The 22938-nt window shown below is 40.8% G+C and overlaps 1 protein-coding gene across 9 annotated transcripts in view; it reads right to left on the bottom strand.

The window, feature by feature from the left end:
- Positions 1-8107: 8107 nt before the first annotated feature.
- Positions 8108-22938, bottom strand: part of ST18 (ST18 C2H2C-type zinc finger transcription factor) — a 166288-nt gene continuing 151457 nt past the window's right edge. For 5 of the 9 annotated variants that reach the window (XM_072151930.1, XM_072151928.1, XM_072151924.1 and 2 more), the window contains 3 exons: positions 21948-22054; positions 17385-17528; positions 8108-13617 (listed from right to left, as the gene is read on the bottom strand). In XM_072151930.1, coding sequence (XP_072008031.1) covers positions 13477-13617; positions 17385-17528; positions 21948-22054 — 392 coding nt within the window. In that variant the 3' untranslated portion in view covers positions 8108-13476. The remainder of the gene's footprint in view (positions 13618-17384; positions 17529-21947; positions 22055-22938) is intronic. The other 4 variants (XM_072151927.1, XM_072151929.1, XR_011855708.1 and 1 more) reach the window with 4 other exon arrangements.

Below are 22938 nucleotides of genomic sequence, written 5' to 3'. Positions count from 1 at the left end.
GCGCAAGTTAGGTGGACAACTTTAGATCACTTCCTGCACCTCTTAGAACCCATGTGTTCTGGGAGTGTCTTAATAGAATAATTAAGTGACCTTGCGCATCCTTCAGGGTTCCGAAAGGTCACATTTTTCTTCACACTAGCCAATCACCACAAGGTGTAAAGTAAGACTAGCCAGCAACCTCGAGGTATAAATTAAGATCGGCCAGGCACTGCAAGGTGTAAAGTAAAACTGGCCAGGGAAATTAAGACTAGCCAGCAACTCAAGGTGTAAAGTAAGACTGGCCAGCCACCACAAGTTGTAGAGTAAGACTGGCCAGGAATTGCGATATATAAAGTAAGACTTGTCAGGGAAAGTAAGACTAGACAGCAACCTTGAGATGTAAAGTGAGACTGTGCAGGCACCACAAGGTGTACAGTATCACTGACCAGACACCGCAAGGAGTAGAGTATGTCCAGCCAGGCACCGCGAAGTGTAGAGTGAGACTGGCCAGGCACTGCAAGGTGTAGATTAGGACCAGTCAGGCACCGCGAGGTGAAGCGTGAGACTGGTCAGGCACCGCAAAGTGTAGAGAAGAACCAGATAGGCACTGTGAGTTGTAGAGTAACACCAACCAGGCATTGAAAGGTGTAAATTAAGACTGGCCAGTCACCACAAGGTGTAGAGTAAGACTGACCAGGCACTGCGAGGTATACAGTATTACTGGCCAAAAATCACAAGGTGTAGAGTAAGACTGACCAGGCACATTGGGGGTCACTTATTTACCCCTTCCCTGAGCTCTTTTTGTCTTTGAGTTGTCTTTGTCAAATAAAGTTATTTTGCGCCTTATTAGCCGCAAATTGTAAATAGTCTTCTGTGTACATGTCATGGGTGGTCCAGCGATCCATGTCCCTCGTGTAGCCCCGCTCCACAACACATTAACTTACCCGTTTTCGCTCCTGCTTTCGGGTCCTCAGCTGTGCGCGCACGTTGAGATTTTTATGTGCCCTCAAAGTATGACGGGGACCCCAAATTGTGTAGGTGCTTTATCACCCAGAGTTCCCTTCACATTGAGCTTATGCCTATGTAGTTCATCACGGAACATTCTAAGGTGGCATTTATCATCAGCCTTCTCTCTGGGAAGGCCCTGGCATGGGCTACTCCCCTCTGGGACAGAAAAGCCCTGGTTACAGCGGACATTACCTCTTTCTTCTCTGAGTTCCAGTCCCTCTTCGAGGAACCTGCACGGCGTCTTCAGCTGAGACTTCACTGCTGGACCTGCGCCAGGGGGACTCATCTGTGGGAGACTATGCAGTTCAGCTTCATACCCTGGCCTCTGAACTCTCTTGGAATGCTGCGTCCCTGGCTGCAACCTTTACAAAAGGACTGTCGGCCCAAGTCAAAGAAGCATTGGCTGCACATGACCTGACGTCTACCCTGAGTGGTTTCATCACACTGGCCACTCGGATTGATGTGCGGTTTAAGGAGCGCGCTGAGGAGTTACGACTCGAGCATCAGCAAGCCCAGGCTTGACATTTACCTTGCTTGGCACCTGCCTTCCAAAGTCACTCCCGACTTTCCCTCCAGGAACGTTCCACACGACGTCAGGAGGACCTCTGCCTGTATTGGGTCAGACCGGAACACTTCATTGGGGCTTGTCCTGTCCGTCCCCAACGTCTGGAAAACACTAGGACCTATGGTTCTTGTGAGAAGCGTCCCTAGATGAGAGCAAAACTTCTCCACGCCTGAATTTTCCTGTCTTGCACAGCTGTGGAACAATTGCCCAATTCCGTATTTCGGCCTTCTTGGCTCTGCAGGAAATTTTGTGTATGCCGCTCTGGTCTACCAGCATCACCTACCCCGTGGTTCGCCTCGAGAAGTCTTTGGTCATCTCCTCTGTCAGTGGCCAAATCCTGTCTGACTAGGTCCAGTACCGCACCAAGCCTCAGGCCTTGCAGGTCGGAGTGCTGCACAAAGGGAGACTGTCTTTTTATGTGGTACCACGGTCCATGTCCTCCATCCTGTTGGGTCTACCGTGGTTGCAGCTATACGCACCCGTTCTTAACTGGAAGACGGGGAAGATCCTTTGTTGGGGTCCTGATTGCCAGTCTCGCTGTATGAAGATTCCTCATCCAGTGCCAGACATGATTTCTTCTGTGGCTCCCAAGCCCCTGAGGGGTCTTCCAGCTTGCTATCAGGACTATGTTGACGTCTTCTTGAAGAAGCAGTCCGAGTCTTTGCCGCCTCACCATCCCTACTACTGTCCTGTGGATCAGCTGCCGGATACGTCTCCGCCTCGGGGTCGGGTGTACCTACTCTCTGTGCCAGAAACCGCAGCAATGTCGGACTACATCAAAGAGAACCTGCAGAGGGGATTCATACATAAGTCCCCTTCTTCGGCTGGTACAGGCTTTTTCTTTGTGACCAAAAAGGACGTGTCACTCCGTCCATGCATTTACTACCGCGGTCTTAACAAGGTGACAATTAAGAACCGCTATCCATTGCTGTTGCTCATGGAGCTATTTGACCGTCTTTGTGGAGCCAAGATCTTCTCCAAACTGGATCTTCGAGGGGCCCACAACCTCATTTTTATCTGCATGGGAGATGAGTGAAAGACAGCTTTTAATACCTGTGATGGACACTTTGAGTACCTGGTGATGCCGTTTGGATTCTGTACGCACCAGCCGTCTTCGCGTTAATTTTATCTTTAGAGACTTGCTATATGCCTGTGTCATGGTCTATCTCGACAACATTCAGGTATTCTCTCCAGACCTTGAGTCCCACCAGTTCCAGGTACGGCAGGTTTTCAGTGGTTTAAGGGCCAATCACCTTTACGCCAAAATTGAGAAGTGCCAATTTCACCAGCTGAGTCTTCCATTTCTCGGCTATATCATCTCCAACAAAGGTCTCCAGAAGGATCCTGCTAAGTTGTAACTTTAATACTTTAATGGCCTTGTCCAGTAGGACTACATGCAATTACTCCATAGGAGAACTATTGGCGATAAAACTTGCCTTAGAAGAGTGGCGTTACCTTCTGGAGGGAGCTCATTTTCCGGTCTGCATCTTCACAGATCATAAGAACCTCCTCCATCTCCAGACTGCACAGCGACTCAATCCACGACAAGCCCGTTGGTCACTTTTCTTTTCCCTGTTTAATTTCCTTATCTATTTTTGTCCGGCTGAGAAGAACATCAAGGCTGACGCTCTCTCTCATGCAACGGATGTCATTGGGAAAGAACCGGTTCCTAGGCATGTCATCCCTCTTGAGCGAATGGTACTGGCCGCGCCTGTGGTTCTTCGACAACTACCTCCTGGCAAGACCTAGATACGACCTTGTTTCTGCCCATCAGGACAAATGGTCCACTCTGTTGCCATGGGAGTTTTCTTACAACTCCTTGGACTCAGCATCTGCAGGCTCTGCTCCATTTTTTATTAATTATGGACTGCATCCACCCCCTCCTCTTCCTCTGCTTGTGTCATCGGATGTTCCTGCTGTTGAGGAATTGGTACGGGACCTGAAGTCCATCTGGGAGCAGACTCGCCTTTCCTTGTTACAGGCTTCTGCCCGAACCAAGCTCCAGGCTGATAAAAAACACAGGCCTCCTCCTGTCTTCTCTCCAGGTGGTTTGGGCCAGAGGACAGATCTGGGGAGCCCGAGGACAATATCCTGGACCATGATCTCCTGCAGAGATTCCTCCTGCCAAAGTAGAGGGGGAGGCCGAAGGGGGCGGTACTTTTATGGGTGGTCCCGCGACCAATGTCTCAGGTCACGGGCTCGCCCTTGCCCCCCAGTGTGTCCCCTCTCTGTGGCACATCAACTTACCCATCCTCGCTCCTGCTTCCGAGTCCTCAGCCGTGCGAGTGCGTCCCTGTGTCCTAGAGCGCACGCATCGGCTTCACAAGACTTAAAGGGCCAGCGCGCTGTTAATTGGCACTGGCCTTACCCAGAATTTAACCCAGCCTCTCCCCACGCACCCTGCCAGATCTTTGTGCCTCATAGCCTGAGAGAAAGCTTTCCTGATGCCCTGTGCCTGATGGTCCGTTCCTGACGTCGCTCTTGTGCTGTCCGTCCTGACCTTCCGCTACGTCTCTGATCCTGTGCTGCCTCTCTCAACCTCCTGCCTGTCCCCGACTACGATCTTGCCTTACGACTCTGTACTTCGCCTTGGCCGCCACTGCGGACAAAGTCGCACTTGTGGAGCGACCTGGTGGTTCAACACCGCATCAAGTCCAACCCGCTTTGGGGCCAGCTCTGGGCCATGTAGTCTCCGATCCCAGGTGTTGGCTTACGTCATCGCCTGCGGTGGTCCGGAGGATCCACTACCACAGATCCTGAGAGTAAATAGGGAAAGTCTTAGATCTTTGAGTTCAGCGCATGAAAAATGTCAGCCAAAGTGTATTGTATAGACACTCAGCCCCTGCTTTAATTGTTATATATGCAGTACATTATAAATGAATTACAACACATACAGCACCGCCCCATAAGCCAAATTAATCGTATTATTTACAATGAGCTCCCACAGGACTCTGAAGTAAATATATACTTTATACAGTGTCCATACAATTGATTTTTTAAGCCACAACAATTGTACTTGAGCGACCTGTTCTGGCCACATTTAGCTGGAATTGATCCAGTAAATTTCTGTGAATCAAAGCAACATTGATTAAGTCATAAACTATAATTTACTGCTAATGTCTGCCCTGCATTCTGAAGATAGACTTGGCTCAATGATGCTGCAAATGCTGAGAGCTATATCACAGAGTAGAATGTTAGTCAGAACTGATCAGGCCAAGGCGGCATCTGGCAACTCGGATACCAAACTTTATGAAGACTTTACCAAACCATGAATTATCCCTGCTGAATTTGAATCATGTATGTTTTTCGTATGTTCACCCCTGAGAATATCAGTTACTTACAGTATTTTAAATCACTTACTGAGGTCCCTCAAGGCAGGGCAAGTGTCACCTTGTGCGATTGTTGCTGGCCCCTGTTGTCAATGACAGCTGGGAGTCTCTAAGAGTCTCTCAGGCTTGACATTCAGCAGTGTATACACAATATGATACGGTAGTGCTACAGAACCCCTGTGATTAAAGTACACAAGGATGCCTGAACTAATAGTTAAAGGGAATCTAACAGACCTATTGGAAAGAAGTTTAATTATCTTTTCACTCTGTAAGTGAATTAGGAATACACTAGCAGACAAAATTTCTATATTGTGTTCATTATACTTCTGAAAACATGTACCATATGGGTGTTGTGTCAGGCTGCAAGTGGCTCTTTTCTACACTGGGGGAGATTTATTACTGCTTTTGCCAGTTTTCGGGTGTAGAAGCAGTGAAATAATCACAAATTATTGGGCAGTGCAAGAATTTGCAATTAAAATAACGAAAATGCCTTGTGGGCGTGGAGGGGCGTAGAGTGATGCGGCAGCCTGTGGAGGGAATGCATCCAATGACTGCATTTAAAAAAAAAAACAGCAAACTTTTTGCTCGGTGTAGTTTTGCTCGCCAACCGCGCTGCCTGCCTAATCCTCCTGATGTATCCAATGTGACAAAATTTGTTATGCATTTGTCCATATCCCACATGTGGACGTTGCTTGCTGTATGGGTGCACAGTGAGGCACAGAAGGAAAGGAGCTCCCTGTAGCTGCCAGTCTTGCCTTACAGGAATGTCAGGATTTTTATTTAATGGGGGATATTTATCATACACCGGTACACGACCGCCACCGTATGAATTCCCCTCCACTGCATTTTTACAGCTAATGCCTCTTAATGTATCAGGCAGGGTGATGCACAGCATTTATTCTGCGCCAGGCAGGGCCTGTCATAGAAATAAAAGCCAAGTGCAGCAAGTGCTCCGCTCGGCTGGCCTTGTCTCCCTTCATGGCCCACTAGCGTAAAGGTGGCGGATTGGGGCAAATAATCACATGTGCTAGCAATAAGCTATCAATTGCGATTATTTCAGAGGCCCTGATAAATATGCCCCTATGTGTCCATGTGAGGGCTTCGTTTTTTGAGGGTTGCGATGCATTTTTGAGTTATACTTTTTTGGGATGGTTATGCCTTATTAATGAAAATGTATTAACTTTTATTTGGTGGAGGGGGGGGGGCACGTGAGTATAAAAACCATCAATTTTGTAATAGATTTTTGACATTTTTGTTAGTGTTCACTAAGCTTTTAATTGTTTTGGCATCCTAAAGACACCAATACAGTAGAAGGTGCGAGGAGCAATTCTGATTATTATTGTAGTCACCTACCAGGGTTCTCCGAACAGGAAGAATTATAGGACCTAAAGCAGGAGCTCCAATGATAATCCAGCCCTGTCCACACCTTCTTCCTCCTTCTGTAGTCCCAGGGAGCTAAAGGATGTGTTGCTTTAAAAGCACTGACCTGCATGGCATGGAACTGCAGCAGGAGGCCATAAGTCTTGTCTTGTGAACTCTATGCTGGGGTGATGCCACTTCTGGCACCCGTGCCATAGGTTCCCCACCACTGACCTAAGTTATACTTTATCTTTATTTTATGAGTCAGTAAAATTATGGCAATACCAAATCTCTAAATGTTACTTTCGCTTTACTAATTTGCTAGAATAAAATGTGTTTAACTACACGTGTTACACGGGGCTGTCAGATATAATTTACAGCTGACAGCCTGTGTTTCCCATTGCCGACTCAGCTCCGATGAGGAGCTGAACCGGCATCGGCCCCTTGACGTACTATTACTGCACAGAACGCTACGTGACAGCTCTCCAGGCAGTAATAGTACATCCAGGAGCACTAAAGGGGTTAAAAGGGCAGTAAGAAAGATAGAATAGGAACTTTTGTTTAGTATAACAGGTGCACGCTCTACACTATACGGAAAATACACTACTTGCAGAGTCACCAAGTTAAATAAGGTAACAAAATAAAATGATTTTTATGTAGAATAAAATGCAGTTATTAATGGCAGCCATGCTGTCCTCCATGCAGTAATATTCATAGAGAGCGCATTTAGAGAGCTTGGGATATGCAGTAACAGGTGCCTGAGAGCAGGAGTCTGGTGACAGATGGACAAGATGCACAAACACACACAACAAAGTGAATTGAATAGGAAAGGAAGAAGATCATTAGCTACATAAGAGAGCAGAAATGGATGAATTATTGAACAAGCTGCTATGGCTGATTTCTCTTTGAGAATCATCATCCTCTGTTGAACACAACGGGGAGCGAGCTATTTAGTGCAGTGGCAGATGTATGTTTACATGAAATATTCCAGGCAACATTTTATTTTTACTTAAGGATACTGAAAAGAAGATTGCTAGCAATTTGTTTCAATTGTTTTAGAAATCATTTTTACATGAGACTCATTTCTTAACACTTTGAACATTTAAGTGTTTAGGAGGAAGAAATTTTGGACAAATGGACAGATTTCTATCCATTTCAAGAAAACAATGAAGCTTTCTACTGAATTACAGCAAGTATTTTTTGTCTGTATATAATTGTGTGTATTTTATTCTCTTGCTATGAGATCTAAATTCTAAGGGATGTTTACTATCATTTATCTTATTTATAATCAATGAAAAATGTTTAAAGGAAATCTACTATCAAAATAAACCAGACACAGTTACTCATAGATCCAGGCACTGTTACTGTGGTAATCTCCTTATATTTGTTAAAATGGCCTCCTTTCTTCTAAAATCAACTTTTAAAATTATGGTGATGAGCCAGAAGGGCTTTTGGAGTGTTACCAGAGCCCCTCAGGCGTGTAGCTTCACAGGATGTTCTACTGTGCAGGAGCACTTTACCCCTCCTACTGTGTAAGATTACATCAGGCAGAATGACGTTGGAAGTGATGACGGAGAAGTGGGAGAGGCCGATACGGTTCAGCAGTCTTTGAAGCTGCAGCACTGAGGGGGTCTGGTAACACCCTCGGAGCCCTTCAGGCTTATAAGGAGAATTTTAAAAGTTTATTTTATGAGGAAGAAGCCATGGATAACAAATATAAGAACATTACCACAGTCACAGTGCCTGGATCTATGAGTAAATGCCCCTGGTTTATCATGACGGGTTTTGATGGTAGATTTCATTTAAGTTAAATCATTTATTACAATGTACCGCTTCATAACTATGAATAACACAAGATGCAACTGGGTGTTTTATAATCAATTTTATTTCCTAACATCCACCAAATTTACAGCACAAACACAATTTGTTGCTCTGAATGTAAGAAATATTAATTTATGAAGACACAATATATAAACTACTCCAAATAAAAATTGCATACATTGCTTCTTACAAAAGATCTAATTTACAGTGCTGCTCATTGATGCATTGAAACACAAAAAAGAAAATCAGTGCACGTTACAAAAAGAACACATCAATTACAAAGGAAGCAAATTAATAAATACAAACATACACTACCAAACATCCCAAGCATCAGACATAAATGAATCAAGCCTTAGCAATAAATACATATGTTTGCAAGATTTTCTCATATTCAACTTAAATAAAGAACACATTTAAACATGAATTAAATTAAATATTAACATTTGCAGTGATCCCAGTAGTAACTGCTTCATCCCTGAATGCCCCTTTCTTCAAGCCTTCAGACACATGACTGCTATGGTTGTGTTTTTAAATGCGATTTGCAGGTGGCAGGTTCTGAATTACACGTATACATTCTATTGGGCAGCCTGTGTCTGGTACTTATAGATTGCCCTAATATATTGCCAATAAATTGCTTACATTAGTTGTATAGGAAGGACTTCTTTTGGTATTTAACCCTACTAACAGTGTCAGAATAGGGCCAGACTCAAAAAATGTAATCTTACTGACCATATATCCTGCTTGGACAGTGATATCAAGATAGTTTAGCAAGTAGCTATAAGTGTATTTGCCATGTTTTGTATAACTGGAGGCTTGACCCTCAGAATCTTTAGATGATGGGGCAGAGTGATCCCTAGTCTTAGGCTGGCTGTGCATGTATTTTAGTCCAATCTCACAGACATTGCACAGGATGGAAGTCCTTGTGCTATACATGAATATGATGCAAGGAATCCCTGTCTACCAACTGGACTGCAGCTCCGGCACTGTAATAATTCTGCTGATCGCCACTAGAAAGGGAGTCCTAGCATCATATATCACTTTGATGTAAGGACTCCCATCCTGTACACTATCTTCAGTCTGTGGAATCAAACCAACATACAGGTCCATACCATACATACAGGATACAGGTTTGTATTCACAGACTACACAAGTTTATGCATACTGGTATCCACAATTATTTGAATATGGACTTTGTTAAGTTTACTAAGTTATATATAAACGTTATCAACATTTTCATGTGTCTGTTAGAATTTTCTATCTGGGAATATTTCAAGTCATAAATGAGAAAAATAATTAATATTGCACTGCCTGCTACAGTAACAAATGAAAAATAAAATAATATGCCTTAAATCTCTTATAAATATGCCATATGTTTACTGTTTTATCACTCTCACGCATAGGCATTGACTGACAGTTTGGCAACTGTTTTATTAGAAAGATAAGTGTCTGAAATCAACAGGTCTAAGCTTCTATGATATAAATAATTGCATCCGGGTCCCCCATCATTCTCATATCAGCTTTCAATTCTAAATGAGCATGAACTGCCCCTCTCAAGTGAAATAAACAGGACTAGCAAAAACATCTAAGGCTACATTTACACGAACATATGGGGGACGTAAATACGGCTGACATATATACGCCAAATATATACATCCCCCATAGATGGCAATGGCCGCACGGCACCGTACAGGAGCGGTACGGTGCTGCACATGTGCGGCACCGTAGCATTCCGTAGCCGGGAGAAGGGTAGGACATGTCCTATACTTCCCCGGAATACGGTGCTGTGCGCCATACATCAATATAGAGAGTGGCAGGGGTGAGCAGCGCTGCCACGGGTGGTCCCGCGACCCACATCGCGGGTCGTGGGCTCACCCGTGCCACCCTGCCCCCGCCAGCGCACCGCCAGCACATCTCACCCGTCCCGGCTCCTGGCTCACTCACCTCTGCTGTGCGCGCGCGTCCCCGACTGCTAGGGCACGCGCGCTGCACCTTCTCCAAATTTAAAGGGCCAGCGTGCCATTAATTGGCGCTGGCCATATTGCCCAATTCTTCATAAGCCTGCCTCTTCCTGTAACCCTTGCCGGATCTTTGTGCCTCATAGCCTAAGAGAAAGCTTCCAAGCGATTATTCCTGCGTTCCTGTGTATTCCTGTGTGTTCCCGCTCCTGAGTCCTGTGTTACCCGAGTTCCTCCGTGTTGCTGTGTTCCTGCTCCTGAGTCCTGTGTTACCCGAGTTCCTCTGTGTTGCTGTGTTCCCGCTCCCACCTGCCTGGACCCGCTCCCACCTGCCTGGCCGTCTGCCCTGACCCTGTGCCTGACTACGAGACTGTCATCTGCTAAGGTACCTCGGCTGCCACCGCGGGCTGGTCGCACCTGTGGAACGACCTGGTGGTATCCTGCCGCAGCAAGTCCAACCCGCTTTGCGGCGGGCTCTGGTGAAAATCAGGTGCCGCTTGGGCTCCGGTCCCAGGTGTCGGCTAGTTCCATCTCCCGCGGTGGTCCAGAGGATCCACTGACCCTGACAGGCGCTCACCTCCTCCTCCTCTCCCCGGCGCATGCCCGCCGCCCTACGGTACGGAAGACACACATCGTGTAAATGTAGCCTTAGTTTGTTTACTTACTATTTCTGTTGCTTCTGAAATCTAGGAAACTATTGATTCAAGGGAGATTTAATGGCATCTTATTGGTTGTCTTCAACACAATTCTAAATCATATTTTATAAATAATGATAATTTGTATTATTAATACCATGTTTTCACCCCATAGTAGATCAGATGAAGAAGTTACATTGTTAATACCAAATGTACAAATTAATTCTGAAAAAAAATAAATTACTTGTGCTTCTAAGATTAAAAGTGACTGTTTGAGAATTGATAAAATATAATGGCATTTTCTATCCTGTTCTCTTTCTGCAGTCATTTACACCGATCAGAAAGTAAAAAAAAGAGTGGGCAAGAGATTCCTAAAAGCAGCAGACTACAGGTGGTCCCCTACTTAAGGACACCCAACTTACAGACAAGCCCTAGTTACAGACAGACCCCTCTGCCCACTGTGACCTCTGGTGAAGCTCTCTGGATGATTTTCTGTAGTCCCAGGCTGGAATGATCAGCTGTTAGGTGTCTGTAATGAAGCTTTATTGATGATCCTTGTTACCATGATGGCAGCATTATTTTTAAAATCCAATAGTGACTTGGGTCAAAAAAAAATCTTGTCTGTAGTTACAATTATAACGTAGAGCTGTTTTGACTTACATACTTAATTCAAGTTAAGAACAAACCTAAAGAACTTGTATGTAACCCGGGGACTACCTGTACTTTGTTATTCTTTTCTAAACTTCCACCCCACCCCCCCATATTATTTAGTGAAGGGGGCATTGGGGAGATAGGGGTACACAAAATGTAATGCCAGTTCACTTGTAGTTTTACTTATTTGTACAACACTGAATAACTCATAGGAATGAAGACCATGGATATGCTGTTTATGTCATGCCAAGAAGATTTATATGTTTTATTGGGCAACAGTCGGAATTAAACTTGTCAAAAATTGATTGGAAAGTCTTCTCCAACCATATCCTATAACAGCCTTCCCTCAAATATCACTGAGTAGGGCATCCGATTGGACTTATGGTACACCAGATCCTTAGGTTGGACTTAGACTGGATCCTTAGGCCAGACTGAGCAGACATTTCAAACTTAGTTATAACTAAGATATTCCCACAAAACTTTATTGCCACCTGTTCTGCTCCTATTATTTTATCCACATTACATGTAGTTCAGCAGTTTCCCTTTTAAAGGGTTATCTGAGATAAGAAATAAATAGAAATTGAAGATTGCTTTGCTACACCTACATTTTAAGTCTATCCACAGACCATAGTCGAGTAACATTTGTGCTGTCCCCATTCTGCCTGTAGTTAAGGATTCCAGGGAAGTTTATGCACTGATTGAAAATGTATCATGTTTTTACACAATAAAGAAAACGCAGCGTGAACTTAATCATTTACAATGAGGCACATATGCACATTACATGTGCATACACAAGGCAGTTTAGCTGGTTTTTAACATCATCAGTTGCAAAAATATAGTTTGTGAAAATTAAGTTAACACAAAAAAAAATACTCAAAGCATTGTAACTGTCCTTGTATCTAGAATATTGAGTATTTACACATGAACATATTAACTGTTCATCTAGAACCGAGATGATACACCCTCCCGCACTTGGCATATCAGTTATCATTACAATCTATGGAGGTGCAATGTAATGAAACACAACCATATCAACACAAATAAATAGACTACCATAGAGAACTTGTAGAAAAAAACATTGGGGCCGATTTATCAAGTGTCTGAAAGTCAGAATATTTCTATTTGCCCATGGCAACCTATCACAGCTCAGCTTTCATTTTACCAGTGCTCATGAATATTTTAAAGCTGAGGTGTGATTGGTTGCCATGGGCAACTAGAAATATTCTGACTTTCAGACACTTGATAAATCTGCCCCAATGTGTGGTGCCATTCTTTCAACACCTTCTAGGATTGCCACCGTATGTGGAAGAAGATTAAAATCATATATGTATATAAGCAAACACATCACTAAAGCAAATGACATTCTAATTTAATGTGTTGCTTTCTGGATCCTAAAGATTATGAGGTATAAATTATGATTTATTCAAGTGCTAGCAAGAAATCCATTGTATAACATGAATAATATACATTGCAAGAAACAATACTAAATGCTACTCATAATTATTGCTAGCATTGGCCTAAGATGAAACATTATGAAAAAAGAAAAATACTTGATGTGGGTGGCTATCTCATAATTTAATCCCTGATCTTATGTTGCAGCAACAGTACTTTGAAAATGATAATTAAAGGAAATGGCCAATAGTACCAAAAATAGAACAACTAAGAACCCCCTTTTTTATCACCAAAGTATCATTTCTGTTCATTCCAAGATTTTTTTTTTTCAATCATAATAATTTACAGAATCACCTTAAATCTATTTAAAATCCACTCAGAAAATAACTTATAAAAAGATATTTGTAAAAATATGGTGAGCCTAATAAAAGAAACATCGTTAAAAGTTATGAACCAAAAACTTCCATCAATCTGAAATAAATACAATTTATAAAAAATAGTTGCAAACACCTTTATACATTCACTATACAAAAGAAAGAGTGCAATAGAGAAAAAATGAGCGGAAAGAAGGACATTGAGATCCACTTGATAAGTTTGTTGCTGTTAGTTCAAACAGTCTGATAGATTTTTTTGTAGTTTTATGACTGCTGGGGGGGGGGGTAGTGCAATGTTGGAATTGTTAATGCAGCACAACATCCTCAATATTCTTTGTGCTAGAAATCTATAGATGGAGTCTATTCGGTAGTATAATTGTGTAGTCCCAGCAGTTGTCTCTTTGCATGCTATACATGGATTCCCTTCACGGCTTGCTTTATACTTTCCAGGAGAGCTTTGCATTCTGGGGAGTATGCCCGTTCCATATTGCTGTACATATCTGTTAGTGTATTTACATAGGCTTCAAAATTATGTTCACCGATTGGTTCCTAAATGGAGAAAATAAAAAGGTTAGATAATTCATAGAATAATGTGGAACTTTAACATAGATGAATGCAGGTAAATAATAATAAACATTACTGGGAAGATTTATCATAAGAGATAAAACCGTTCTAGCTGCCCATGAAAACCAATCAGAGCTCAACAGAGCTGTGGGAAAATGAAAACTGAGCTCTGATTGGTTGTCATTGGCATGAAGAACAGTTCTGCTCTAAGAGACTTCTGATAAATCTGCACCGTAGGATACTATGTATAAAATATAACAAAAAAACATAACAACATTTCCCTCTTTGTTATAAACTACTTTCATTGTACATATCATCTTAAAGAAAACTAGGGGCACTTACTCACAGATCCAGGCACCGTCACTTCTTATAAGTATAATATCATATAATATACTTATTCTTATAGGTTATTACAACATAGGGAAAAATAATATTAACTAAAACATGCCAGAATCGGTGGCAGATATTCTTTAAGACCCTACCATATTGGTTATAGCAGAAAACCTTACAAAAAAGAGTGTACATATGTGAAAGGTGTCAGTTTTCATAATTTATTCATAGCTTTTTCATCTGGTATATCTAATAGAAACTAAAATGTGTTAACATTTTACATGCACAGTGCATTGTCTTCCCCCTGCATGGAGAGAGTGACTGAGCCCTCACCTTTTATGAGGCTAGTGATCAGTGCTGGTGCCAATCATAGCTGTTGATCTTTTAAGTGCCATGTGTAAATCTGACCACACACAATTGTTTAACTTTTCCTTACACAAACCAAATCAATTATTTGCTGTAAGTGGACAAACCCTTTAAGCTTAAATTGCTTTTCCATCTTGTAGCCAGATACAGGTTGTAATGGGCAAACAGTACATTAGCTAAATACTGCAAAATAGTAGAATTACAGTTTATTGTTTGAGCAAGCAGACAACCTAGGGTACTAAACAAATAGTATAAACAAGGTAAAAAGTTTTAAATGATAAAAAAGTAATTCCCTCTTTTACCCTGAAAACTCCTAAACAATCATAAAACAACAAATAAAATTGAAAAAACATGGGCATCATTGGGGGACATGTATCATAGTTTTTATTTCCTTTGGTGAATTTTTGAGACTTTTGGCAGGTCTTTTTTCGCTTTCTGTATGCTCATGTCTTTACTTGTGATACATGTTCAGTTTTTCCTATCCTGGCAGGCGCAAATGTTGGTTTTCTTTTGAGACTTTGTCGCAAATGTATGCAGGAGTGGACACTAATGTTAATTTTTGATTTGAGCCTATGTCCTGCATTTTTAAGCACTGTAGTCACACCCCATAACGACATATGAGGCTGCGGTCACACGCGGTAATAAGGGTGCGGTCACCCGTTGCGTTTTGAGAGCGCTTTTAGTAAACACAAATGTTAACAGTAATGTAATTAGGCAAATCACCTCTCCTCAGCTGTTGTAATGTGTTTCAAAACGCAACAGGTGACCACACCCTTAGAAGTAACCATTAATTTAAAAAAATGTAAATGCAAACATTTCTGAATTTTCAAAAAACAGGTTACTGTGCAAAATTTAAAGCATGTGAAATAATTCCAATTAACATGTTAAAATAGGGTCCATGAAAAATAATCCTTCCTTTATATCTGCCCTGGACCAAATGCAGATTTGCGGCTAATAAGTCACAAAAATAAACCAAACAAGTGATACACAAGTGAAAAGTCACACAGAACATCTGGAAAACAAAAATATATGAGGCACTGCACAAGGTATAGACCAAGGTGTATTTGAAAAACAACAGCAAAAGTCGCAGTGAAAAGTCGCAAAAACGACAAAAGAACAAAAAAATAACAAAAAAATTTGCCATTTTGACGAGCAGAAATAATGATACATGTCACCCAATGTGTTCCAAAATACCGGATCCATTAAAAATTAAACATAGTAATCCTACAGCACACCAAAACTGAAAAAAAGTCTGAATCATCACTGCTTTTTGCCAGTTGGTTAAAAAAAAAAAACGTGAACAATTTTTTTTGTACAGTTCCTAAAACGGGGTCACCAAAAATGACAGCAAAGTATAAGGAGGTTATAGGTGTTACAACATTGCAATACAAAGATTTTTTGTTTTTACCAAGGATTTTTATCTTTTAGCTGTGAAAAACAATGGGCTTTTTTGTACACAATTTTCTTTCTTCCTCAATAAGTTTAATTTTGAGTTACATTTATAGTCTGGATCACAGGAACGGCAAATATGTACAATTTGGTTTTATACATTTTTCATAATGGGATCAACACATGAAATACAATGACACCCCTTAGATGCCACGGTCAGTTTTTATCATCTCATGTGGTGTGATTGTTGTTAACATTGGCCTTGAATGTTACTGCAGGAGCAAGGCCTCTGCTTTCATTGTGGTAATTTGTAGGTTACTCAAAGTTTGCAGCATGGCATTTCCTGGTAAATCAGTGTATTTCAGCCAGTATTAAGTGTGGCTCCTACCCCGAAACACATTTTTTTTTTGGGACTGACCTACGGAAGATGTCTCCTGAACATCACCGTCACTGGCCAGCTGATGTCATGTTTGAAGGAGGACCCCCTGCCAATCCAATATTAGATGACTTATACTACCGGTACATCATATAGATGTCACAGATCGCTGGTTTATGGCCATCCAAAATACATGATGATAGAGCAAGTCTTTATAATACTTGAGTTGAAAAAACAATTCTCACAGTCATGAAGACAGTACATACTTCCATCACGAAACAATCACCTAAAAATAAGGTCATCATATTTATTTATTGTTGGCTTATCCTTGTTCACAAAGCTCTTCTCAAACTTTATAGGATGTATGAAATCAATCTAAATCATAGACTATTGTGCTTTTTCCGAAACAAGATAGGACTAATGTAGCTGCGGATGAAGGTACGTCCTGAGCTAATGTGCAGAAACAATGGGAACGCTAAGACTAAAAATGTCACCTGTGTTTAGTGCATTAAATCAACATTGTTACTTTTTTAATCAGAGTTTATAGTTTAATGTTAGTGTTAGTTTATACACTGAAATGTTAGGTATTGATGCTGATTACATACACTAGGGGCAAGTGATATGGTTTTCTTATTTGTTTTGTCTTCTCATATTTTCTAGAGATGATGGTATAGGGATTAATAGAAGTCTCTAGATCAGTGATGGCGAACCTTTTACAGACCGAGTGCCCAAACTACATCCATGATCCACTTATTTACCGTGAAGTGCCAGCATGGAATTTTATACAGTAACTTACTGCTACCTGTTCTTCCACATCTTTCAATTGTATCGGCCGCCTGAGGCCACCACTATAGTTGCCAGAAGGAAGGCAAATTCAAACTATCATTGTAGCTGCTCTCCAGGGTCTCTATGTACAGTAAGAATGGTGGGTCCAGTAGGACGACCTCCAAAGATAATGCAGTTCTGTCAGCACCTTCTTACTTTCCCTGCAGTTCCAAACAGCCAATAAAGTGTCGCTTTAAAATAGCGCTGAGAGAAGCATCTCATAAGTTGAAGATTCAGTGTTTGGTGAACTCTGTCCTTGGACAATGGCCTGAGTGCCCGCAGGTAGGGCTCCGAGTGCCACCTCTGGCACCCGTGCCATAGGTTCGCCACCACTGCTCTAGATGTTCTACTAAATCTTGGCAAGGAACAGTGGATTGAAGGGAGAGGGAGGCAAAGCTTGGGAGGTGTTTAGTAAATGTAACAGCAAATAGATGCAGTCCTCATAATGGGAATTATTTGGTCTTACCATTTGTGGAAGCTGGATATCGGCAAGACTTGATATAAGGGCTTGGCTTAGACCAGCCAACTCTTTCAATAGACTTTCATTGTTCTGCTCTATGAGTTTGTTCTCCTCCTCTATTGTTTTCAGATTTGTCTCCATTGAAGAGATCTAAATCAGAAAATTTTATCAGTTAGAAGGAAACTTGATGATCATAGTTGGAATGAGGAAAGCTATCTGTAATCTAAATAAATAATATGTAACCCAAAATATATTTTAATGCAGGACTTCATTGGATTGAGGTGCCCATGCACATTATAAAAGTGGTCAAACCCAGTGATTTTTTTGATGGATGGTTGACTAAGGTTTCTAGGACTATCCAGATTTTAACATGCTTAACATCTGCTTCTACAATATATAGACCATCAATAGAGGTGTTTATATAGAATTTATACTAGAGACAGCTACAGTAAAAAAAAAAAGGGAAATGAAATTAAATCTATAGCATAGAACTTACTGGTACACAATGGCCACCTTTCGAGGATAACTTTAAAGGTACATCTACCACCAGGATGAAGGTTTGTAAACCAAGCACACTGACATACTGGTGTGTTCCCACCTTCGCAGGATTTGTTCTTCTTTTAGCTTCTTAGGACCTTGTTCTTATAAAACAAAGGTTTTAAAAATTATGCAAAAGAATCTAAGGGGCTCCAGGCTCAATAGATGGAGTCAATGGAGACTGGAGCCCCTCAGGTTCATTGGCAACATTTTTAAATCCTTTATTTCTTAAAAACAACGGCAGAAGAAGCTAAAAGATGAGCAGATCCTGCCAGAGGGGGCACACACCAGTATGTCAGTATGCTTGGTTTACAAACCTTCATCCTGGTAGTAAATGAAATGTAATATTTATTATATCTCATGTTATGAGTTATATTTGTAATATTTATTAATACATTACTGCACTATGGCAAACTATTATTTCATGAGCGGGATGATATTAACACATAAATTTATAGTTATGGCATCCTAGCAGTGTTGAGTTGATTCCACCTACAGGTGGTGGCAGCTGTAACTTAAACTCTACCTCTGGCACCCTGCCAAAACTGACACTGTTAGCAACTACACCAACGCTAGCCACAACGCTTTAGATGTTATGGTAAATAGCAATGGTATCAGGTTTAGTCAATTTTCTAGATCCTACCTAAGAAAGAATGTAATCAGATTTTTGTCAGCCTTATGCAGAAGGATGTCAATTTATTGTACTGGATTAAGTTCCAAGCTACAAAATTAAATGTTTTGAAAATATATATTTTAATCTGAAAAAATTAAATACGGATCATGTTATATTAAAGGAAACTTTAATAGAATAAAGAAAAATGTAAAATATATATAGTTCTCTCTTTTCTAAATATTTTGGATGCGGTTGCATCCTGTGCGACCCGGACATATTGCCGGATTGTCTGGTCGATAGCCAATACGTCTGGGTTGCACAGAACACTCCCAATAAATACATTTATATCTAGTTTTGAACGCATTGGTAACAATCCTTCTATAAAACTAATTCACCATTTAAACAGGAAAATTAATGCCATAAAATTTTCAATAAAACCTGCGCCAGGTCATGTTGCCTTTAGACAATAAAAGTTGTTACATAATAAAAAGTCCAATGACCAACAATAAAATCTGTAACTTTGCACAGAAAATACAAACATTCATACTACTCCCTTGAAAAAAAAAAAAAAAAGTTAGTTTTGGAGTTAGAATAAAAAAAGAAAAATCCCTAAATGCCAATTAGTACAACTCACTTAGGATGTTGAAGGGAACTTGTCACCAGATTTTCACTAATAAACCTGCTGACAGGTAATTGCATTAATGACCACACTTTTAGCTCAAAAGTGCATACTTCCACATAAAATAAACTGTAGTGTATTGTGCAGGGTACATCAGATTCAGGATTCTAGTGCACGTTCCTCATGAATCCGTGCCTCCCTGCACTTCTCCGACAGAGTGCACAAAACTTTTTTTGGTGCACCTTTATCAGAGGGTGTGATACACAATTCTGTGGGACTTTGCATGATAAATGTGGTGCATGTCCCAACTGAGCACCGGAACGTCCATTTCAGTGCAGAAATTTGTGTTGCATGAAGAATAGTGCAGCCGCGTCACAAAACAGTCATGTGCGACACAAATTAGCCGCAGACACTTCTTAAATAAATGTGCAAGCAGTTTGCACTGAAAAAAACATGCAAAGGCCGCCAGAAAAACCATCACAATGGGGGTCATTTACTAAGGCCCCAATTTGCGTTTTCCCGACGTGTTTTACCCGAATATTTCCGATTTGCGCGATTTTCCCTGTATTGCCCCGGGTTTTTGGCACACGCAATCGGATTGTGGCGCATCGGCGCCGGCATGCACGTGGCACAAATCGGGGGGCGTGGCCGAACGATAACCTGACGGATTCAGAGAAACCGGCGCATTTTTTTAAAAAAAAGTGTCGCGTGACACGCACTTACCTTCACCAAGTATAGGATCGTGAACTCCAGCGGGCCTCGGCGGACATCTGGTGGATGTCGGAGGAACTGCCTTAGTGAATCGCGGGAAGACCCGAATCCACCGCAGAGAACGCGCCGCTGGATCGCGAATGGACCGGGTAAGTAAATCTGCCCCAATGACTTTAATAAATGTGGGCCAGTGTGTCTCTCAGCCCATGACTCTGGCATCTCCCCCATTCCCTTCTCCCTTTAGCACAGAAGAGGATGACGTCAGTCAAAGGGAGGGGGAAATAAAGGAGATGCTGGAGCTATGAGCTGAGTCACACTTGCATGAGTAACACTTGCTTCTCCTTCTGGCAGAGTGGCAGGTATGCGTACAAAGTTAATTTTCTGGGGACAAGAAGGATGTATTTTTAGCTGAAAATAGTGAGGGCAATAATTAGCTGGTGACAGGTCGATGGTAGGACGTAGAATTGTTTTTAAAATTTTAGCTTTCAGATGTTGGAGGTGGTATTTTCATATTTGCAAAAAGAAAGTATTCATGCAATAAGTTGGTATCATTCTTTTTAACAGGAGATTGAACTGAACAGAAAATGAAAGAGTCCACAAGTTTCAGGTTAGAAATTACGGTCTCCTTATAGATACGTTGCCAATCAAGGCCGCCTTACAGGCATGTGCAGACTTATAATCATTGATGCTCCACTAGGAGATTCTGGAACAAATTTCCAAATTCACCAGACTGCATTTGGATTTTTATCCTGCTTTCCAGTACATGGCATGGAATATTAAATACCGTCACTATGAAATGCAATTTGTTATGCAAAAACAAAAACAAGCCCAGCTTTCTACTTGGAAAATTTTAAAAGTTTTGGTTTTTGAAGGTGGGGAGTTAAACGATAAAAAAGCAAAAACGGAAAAGGGCCTGGTCATTAAGGGGATAATATTCCATGCCCTGTACTGGGAAGTAGTAAAAATGCAATATTTGATGTTCTGCCAATAATAGCCAACCACACCTGTGTGGTTAACTCGAAGTGTATCTAACCAACAAATTGCGGAAAATCAGTAGTCCATTGTGTATTCCCAATAGAATTGAATGTATCTTCTGCTACAAATTAATTTAAAGCAGAAAAAAGTTGCAGATGCAATATTTTTCTTCTATTAATAATGGACAGTGGAACAGAACTGGAATGCAGGTGTGAACATAGCCTGAACATTACACGGTTTCTGGTCATTTTGTCAACTTCAACTCGACAAGCTTCACGCTTGCCGAGTTGAGCCACAAATTGTACAGGGTCCTGCTTCTTGGACCCCAACCACTCCTGGGGATGGGACTCTGCTTCCACAATACACCATGAGCTGCCATTAAGCAGGGAGGCAGGAATGCATCATATATCAATGTTTCTTTTCTGTAAAAAATTTTTTGAAGAACTCTTAGCTAGTAATGTCTATATTTTTTTGGTTGTAAATATGAATAAAAGCATGTTTAATAGAAAAATTAATTTTTAATTGCTACATTGTAAAAGGCATAACATTTTAGTTTTCTGTCACCATAGCTGTTTGAGCACTTGGATTTGCCATAGGAGTTTTTAAAGACATTTTTGGTATGGGTAGTACTCATTGGTTGACTTATTGGGGGATAGTTACGATTGCCTCTAGACCAGAAAATGACGTTCCCCGCCAAAATAATGTCTAAAATGCCTTCTGACACATTTATAAAGGCTTATAGATTCGTCCGACAAACGGGACGTGGCCTCACAAACGGGTGCGTGGTTTCGGAGAAAGGGGGCGTGGTTGTTTGGATATGTAAATATGTATGGACATAATTATTGCATGGGTTAGTGAATAATTTTCCTGCCTTATTTAACAGTAAATGTTATTTGTATGGTATACAGTTTTTACTAAATAAAAATAATGCTATTATTAGAATTTTTTGTGGTATAAACATTTCTTAACGTTTTTGGTTCCTTCAGATGGCTTGGAATTGATTGGAATGCAGAGATTAGAATAGTTCATATTTTAATAGTAAAAATTACTATTTTTTCTGATTAAATTTCACATTTCCATGTTTATTTACACAGAATTAAAAGTGTTTTCTAACCTGCGTTTGAAGTTTCATCATGTCAGCTTCTATCTTCAAATTTGATTCATTCAATTCTTTGATCTCTTCATCTAAATTCCTGATATCATCCCCATTTTCTATGCCTGCTGGTACATTAACATATTTTTATTTTATAAACAGTTAGTTTATAAGACCATGTTTCAAAATTTGCCATTCTAAATGTAATGAAAGGTTGATGTGTGTAAGGTGTTAAAAAAAAAAAACATAAACGATTACATGACACGAGTCAGACATGAGGTCTTTTTAATGTAAGGATGTGCACTATGCTAAAGGAAACCTGTCATCAGCAAGGTCATTTTACATGATGACAGGTTCTAATAGCCTCAGTCATTTTGATTTAACCTCTTAAAGACCAGGCCCTTTTTCATATTTGCATTTTAATTTTTCACACCCCACCTTCAAAATAAATAACTTTTTTCTTTTTCCTTTTAAAGAGCTATATGAGGCCTTTTTTTCTGCTTAACAAATTGCACTTCAGCTCTGCGCAGAAGTGTGGAAGCTATATGAAAGTACCCTAGAGAGTCTAAAAATTAGTAAAATCAAACCACACCCTTAGAACTGATTATAAACATAAAAATAATTATAAACAGTAAAAATAAACAGTAAAAATCACAAACACGTTAAGTATTCCCGCGTCTCAAACTGTTGATCTATCCAAATATGAAAACGGTTATTGCCTGTGGTGAACCTCATAACCGAAAATAACCCTACAAATGTCAGAAATGCTACTTTTATACCATTTTACATCAAATGAAAATGTAATAAAAAGAGATCAAAATGTCGCACAGTCCTGAAAATGGTAGCAATGTAAACGTCATCTCTTTTTGCAAAAAATGGCACCACACACAACTCCATACACCATAGTATGAAAAATTTATTATCGTCAGAAGATGGCGGAAATTAGTGTTTTTTCCGCACACATTCGTTTAATTCTTGAAAATGTTTTAAAACTCAATAAAACCTTTATAAA

This window comes from Engystomops pustulosus, chromosome 5 (genome assembly GCF_040894005.1).
Source record: "Engystomops pustulosus chromosome 5, aEngPut4.maternal, whole genome shotgun sequence".
In the NCBI taxonomy this organism is placed as follows: Eukaryota; Metazoa; Chordata; class Amphibia; order Anura; family Leptodactylidae; genus Engystomops; species Engystomops pustulosus.
The sequence above is the reverse complement of the archived record's forward strand: the minus strand, read 5'-3'. Positions and strand labels throughout refer to the sequence as shown.